The sequence below is a fragment of the Panicum hallii genome, chromosome 5, assembly GCF_002211085.1.
Source record: "Panicum hallii strain FIL2 chromosome 5, PHallii_v3.1, whole genome shotgun sequence".
Taxonomy (NCBI): Eukaryota; Viridiplantae; Streptophyta; class Magnoliopsida; order Poales; family Poaceae; genus Panicum; species Panicum hallii.
The window spans coordinates 44909952-44914951 of record NC_038046.1 but is presented as its reverse complement, the minus strand read 5'-3'; the positions used below and the strand labels follow the sequence as shown (position 1 = coordinate 44914951).

The 5000-nt window shown below is 41.5% G+C and overlaps 1 protein-coding gene across 1 annotated transcript in view; it reads right to left on the bottom strand.

Annotated features, from left to right (window-relative positions):
• Nucleotides 1-4272: 4272 nt before the first annotated feature.
• LOC112895991 overlaps nucleotides 4273-5000 on the bottom strand; it is a 2382-nt gene continuing 1654 nt past the window's right edge. The window contains exon 1 of the mRNA XM_025964024.1: nucleotides 4273-5000. This exon is cut by the window's right edge and continues 1654 nt beyond it. Coding sequence (XP_025819809.1) covers nucleotides 4406-5000 — 595 coding nt within the window. The 3' untranslated portion in view covers nucleotides 4273-4405.

Below are 5000 nucleotides of genomic sequence, written 5' to 3'. Positions count from 1 at the left end.
ACGAGATGATGGGCCAGAGAAAAGTTTGATAGGAAAGGAAGGCGACAGTTAAATAAAAAAAAAAGAAAGGGAAGATGATACTGATATAAGAGTACTGCTCTTTGCCCTAAGATTACGATCAGTCACTTTTTATGTTTCAATCAGGTCCTCACTTCTTATTAAGGTTTTCGTGACCGACACCTAGTTCTTTCCACATCACTCCACTGTTTGAGCAATTTCCACTCTCCTTCCTGGTCAAACCTATCAAAACCTTCGTTCAAGAACTCATTCCAGCCCATGCCTTCTCTGACTACTCCTTTCACTTTTTTTTTAAGGGTATTTATTTGGAACAACTTCAAATACTTCTCGCACTTGTCAAGCCATTCCCTCGTTCTCCCCTCCATTAAACATAGGAAATTCAAGTTTAGGAGTGGGCAAGTGTTGGTGGTTGAAGGGTTGCGGTCTTTGTTGAGCTGTATTTGGAACAAGGGTAATTCTTCCAATTTTCCATCTTTCTACAAAGTATAGGCACCAGCTATACTTTATGACCTAGAGTTTAGATAGTAAACTTTTCTACTGGCACTAGGGGAAGTTTAGCCATTTGGCAGAAAACCAGTAGTTTACTGGTAAATGGAGAAATTGAACCAGAGCACTGGCAGCTCTTATAAAATCGATCTATACTAGACGAGATGCCCGTGCCTTTAAACTAGCTGCCAGAACGAGTTCAAGAGATGAGGATCCAGGTAGTGAAGTGACCTGAGGGGAAAGAATCAAACCATTCACTTGTGAAACTGCTAAGAAGAATAGCTAGTCTTTGGATGGGAGTCCGAGTTCAAAGAGTAAGGGATCGGTGAGATTATTTGATACCGGGATAAAGAGATGAAATGGAAAGAAGAAAGAAGTATGAAGTGTTTTTTGGTGTTTGGTATTGATGGAGACAGAATCGAAAGATTCACTCTCTCCTAATAATGAACTGAATGTAGTCCCTTCCCTCTTCTTAGAATCTCGCCCCCCCTGAGAATGACCGTAGTGAATGCTTCTGGGTTTACATCGTTGGCTCCGACTTGAACGGATGAATGAAATGGGAATGATGAAAGCAGCACCTCGGGACAAGCATATCTTGCCTCACCTATATAATGGGTACTTTTCACCCGCCTCTTCGGTCTTACCCGTCGTACCATCAAGATCCAGAACAAGCAGGATAGTCAATCCACCACTTAGGAGAGTAACCTGTAGAAGAGCCCAGGATCTCATTAAATGCATTGGAAGGGGACCGGATCAGAAACTCTCAAACTGAAGGGGAAGTTAAAGAAAAAATCAATTACAATCCTTAGGTAGCAACATTAGTTTTCTAGACATTCAAGTGGCTAAATTGAACAAGCTCCTCATCACCAGAACCTTGCCCATGATCATCACAGTTGCTAATGGACAAAAGATGACTAGTGAAGGAAAATGTCTAGGGATAAAGTGGGGCAGGGGCATAACTTTGAATTCTATTTGAGAGTGATTGAACTAGGGTCCTATGACATACATGGTTTTGGGCATGGATTGGCTGAGAACCTTAAGTCCATTTACATTAGATGTGAACACTTACACCTTGAAGTGGGGGTAAAGTAAGTGAAATTGGAAGGAGTGAGGACAGAAATGTCCAGCCAGAATGAAACAGAAGAAAAGGAAGTAGGAGAAGTGAACGGAAGCAGGGGAAGGCGAAAAGGGATTACTTAACCACGTAACTATACCCACTCGGGATAGGTGTGAACGCATTCACACAATCCGGGATGAATAAAAGGAATATCTCTATCGTATTAATAGCTCGTCTCGTATTGATGGATAAAGATGCGAACCCTTTGCCGAGGAATAAGAGTGCTCTTGGGATCCAGCTGCTTTCAAATCTCTATACTTTACTACAACTAGATTTCACAAAGGAGAGGTGGGAGCCGTTCTTGGGATTTCCGTTATAAGGCTTGGTAACTACGGTCATATACGCTATAGATATTATAAAAGGGCGGTTCTTAGGTCAAGCTTATTGGAGACCGGAACCAATACCACCCCGATACTTGTATCTCGATACGCATTTCTGGAAACAGGCACTGCACTGTAGCACCTGCCAAAGCGCTACCCTGAGATCGGACTCTCAGGGTAGTAAGACATCCCGACGGGATGCCCCGTCCGAAGGCAAGTATTTTGGACAAGTATTTAGGAAAGGCAGGTATGTTTATAGTCTTCGATTAGGTTAATCAACCCGGAACGATAGTGGAGGCGAGCCCGGATCCAGAGATTGATTATGAGATAAGGTAACTAAAAGAGGGAACAGGTAGGAAAGCAAGAGGGAGGAAAACAAGAGGTAGGAAAGCAAGGATCCATGATGTGGATGTGCCTTTTGGGATCCGTCATATTCTTATCTTTGGGATAGGAGCAGCCAAATCGCTACCCGCTAAATCAAAATGTGCTTAGCCGCTATTTAACCCGTCAAAGGGGGAAGACAGGGTTTCATTCAGAGATGGAGGAAAGAAAGAGGTAAAGATACTAGCTTTTAAGAATTACTGATTCTGGCTTGCCCAAGAGGTCAGATACTGATAAAGGTTATGGATAGTGAATAACTACTTAGGAATAGGCAAATACTCCGGATAGATAGGCAAGAACTATTCCTTATCCATAGTCAAATACAGCTTACGCATAGTTTACGACATCTCCGAAAGAGAACAGAGATAACTACTTAGACTGGTGCTATCAACTACTTGAACTCTATTACAGTAAAAATGGAAGAAGTAACTACTTATGATTATGACATACCTCTTTCAGTAGCATCTACTACTTCTGATATTAGACTTTACTTGAGGGCGGCAAAAGGGATTTAGGAAACTAAAGGATAGTTATTTAAAGTATAATACTCTAGAAAGGGAATATGCGCAGAGAAAAGGGTTTTTCTTTCGCCCAAGGCTTTCCTTAGATGACTAACTTGACTTTTCTTACTTAGACACTGGTGAAACTGCCTTTCCTAAACCAGCTTTCCTAAGCTTTTTTGAGAAACTCTAACTAGTCTTTTTTTTAAAGGTATCTCCGTAAGGTATCCTATCTATTACTACTGGTATTGTAAGAACTGCTAGGCCCTTTAGATCTATATCTATCTTACTATCGAAAAGTGCTTCTACTCCTAATAAGCAAATTCGCTATTTTCGTATCATTCCTTCCATGCTCAAGGGCTATTGGGCATTCTCCTAACAGTACTAGGGTATTTAATACAATGATAGAAGTATTAGGATTAAGACTAAAAAGAATACCATTCATACCGAACTATCCTGAATAAGGTGGATTGGCTAAGGAGGCGGAAGTTCCCTGAGAATAGGTCCCGGTCAACCCCAATCCCTCATTCTGAGAATAGTGAGAAAAGCAGTTACTTTATCGTCTAAATGTCGGAAAAATGGATCCTATCCTCCAGTAAGAAAATTCCATAAGATAAAGCCTGCCAGTTGTAGTTCCCGGTGAATATGGATAGTAGTCTAATTCCCGGCCCGCATTGCCAACTTTTCCCGCCATTGTATAATTTTTTTCCGCAAGTGCACTAATTTTTTATTCCAAATATGCAATTTCCTGCTTTTCTGTACTTCACTTCTGGTAAGTATCATCGGTCTTATGGAAAGAGAAGGCATATAATCGATTCTTTGACCGGCTTTGCCAAGGCAACTAGTCTTTCTCTTGATGCAGAGAAGAGTCATTATTGCACATGAATTTTCCTTTCAACATTCCTTTTCATACAAGTAGACTGTTTTCTTGTTCATGAATCAGCTGCTAGTCTTAGTGTTACAGAATTCCCTGCACATGAACTCGAAGGGGTTGTCCCTAAGGGGATAGCTTTCACTAAAGAGTCAGAGGGAACCGGTCTTGCATAGATATTTTGGGATTGCCTAAACATGATAGTTACATTTTGAATTAGTCAATTCGAGTGCTGGGGATACGAACTATATCCCATAGTTCGTATTGGGAGAAATCCCTATCTTCTCTCGCTACTTGCCTATTGACAGAAGTCATCTCCGAAAAAGCAGCTGTTCGTGCTCAACTCGCTTTGTTTGTTGATGTCACAAGGGCAGTCCTCTTCCCTCAACCCTTCAACTTCAACTGAAAGAGCACCAACTCCTGCTTCTCAACCAACTCAACTCGGCACTGTTAAATATCTAACTTCAAGCCTTCTGTCTCATCTCGCTCCTTAATTCAATTGGTACTGAAGAAAACACATATATAGTGTACTGCAGAAAACTCATACATATATAATGTTTTTTATTTTCTTGCTGATCAAGAGGTGCCGCCTCCCCACACACCTCCTCACTTTATCCGCCCCCCAGGTATCAAGCCACGAAAACGATTTCAGCATCCTCTTCCTTTCTTTGAATGAACCTTGTCAAGGCGCGAACCAACTGGGAGTTGGCGGCTAAGGCCAAGCGTTCAAAAAAAAAGAATTAAGTAAGTTTTTATTTTTCTTTATATCAAAGAGAAAATTTTGGAGATCTGGTAAAGAGAATTCGTAAATTTCTAAATCGTGACATATGGAATCAATATCAGATTCCATCCTGCCCTGATTGAAGACATTGTAGCATGAAAAGGAGATTTTCATCAAGAAGTGACGTTTTCCAACGTCCTTCTTGTATTGCTGTAGCATTTCCGCCTTTATTTCCCTTATACATAGGTGGCGTTGCTGTTCGAAATGTTCCTTTTCGATATCCCGAAATGTCTGGTTAACGGATTGTTCCCCTGTCCCTGTGGACATACTTGTGTCCTCCATGAGGACATCAATCTCCCCTGTGCTTTCTTTAAAGGAGGAATATGAAACCATAGCTCCGGGGGAATCCGGAAGTTGTGGAGGACTTACACAGAAACCCACATTGGAGAGAGAGGGACTGAAGTCCCCAACGAAACAGGGTGTCAGGCTTCCCACGACAAGGCCAATAATAGCATAAAGGATAGAGCTTATTTGCCATAGCAAAAAGCACCGAGTAGCTGTTAATAGAACTAGAAGAGGTAGGCAT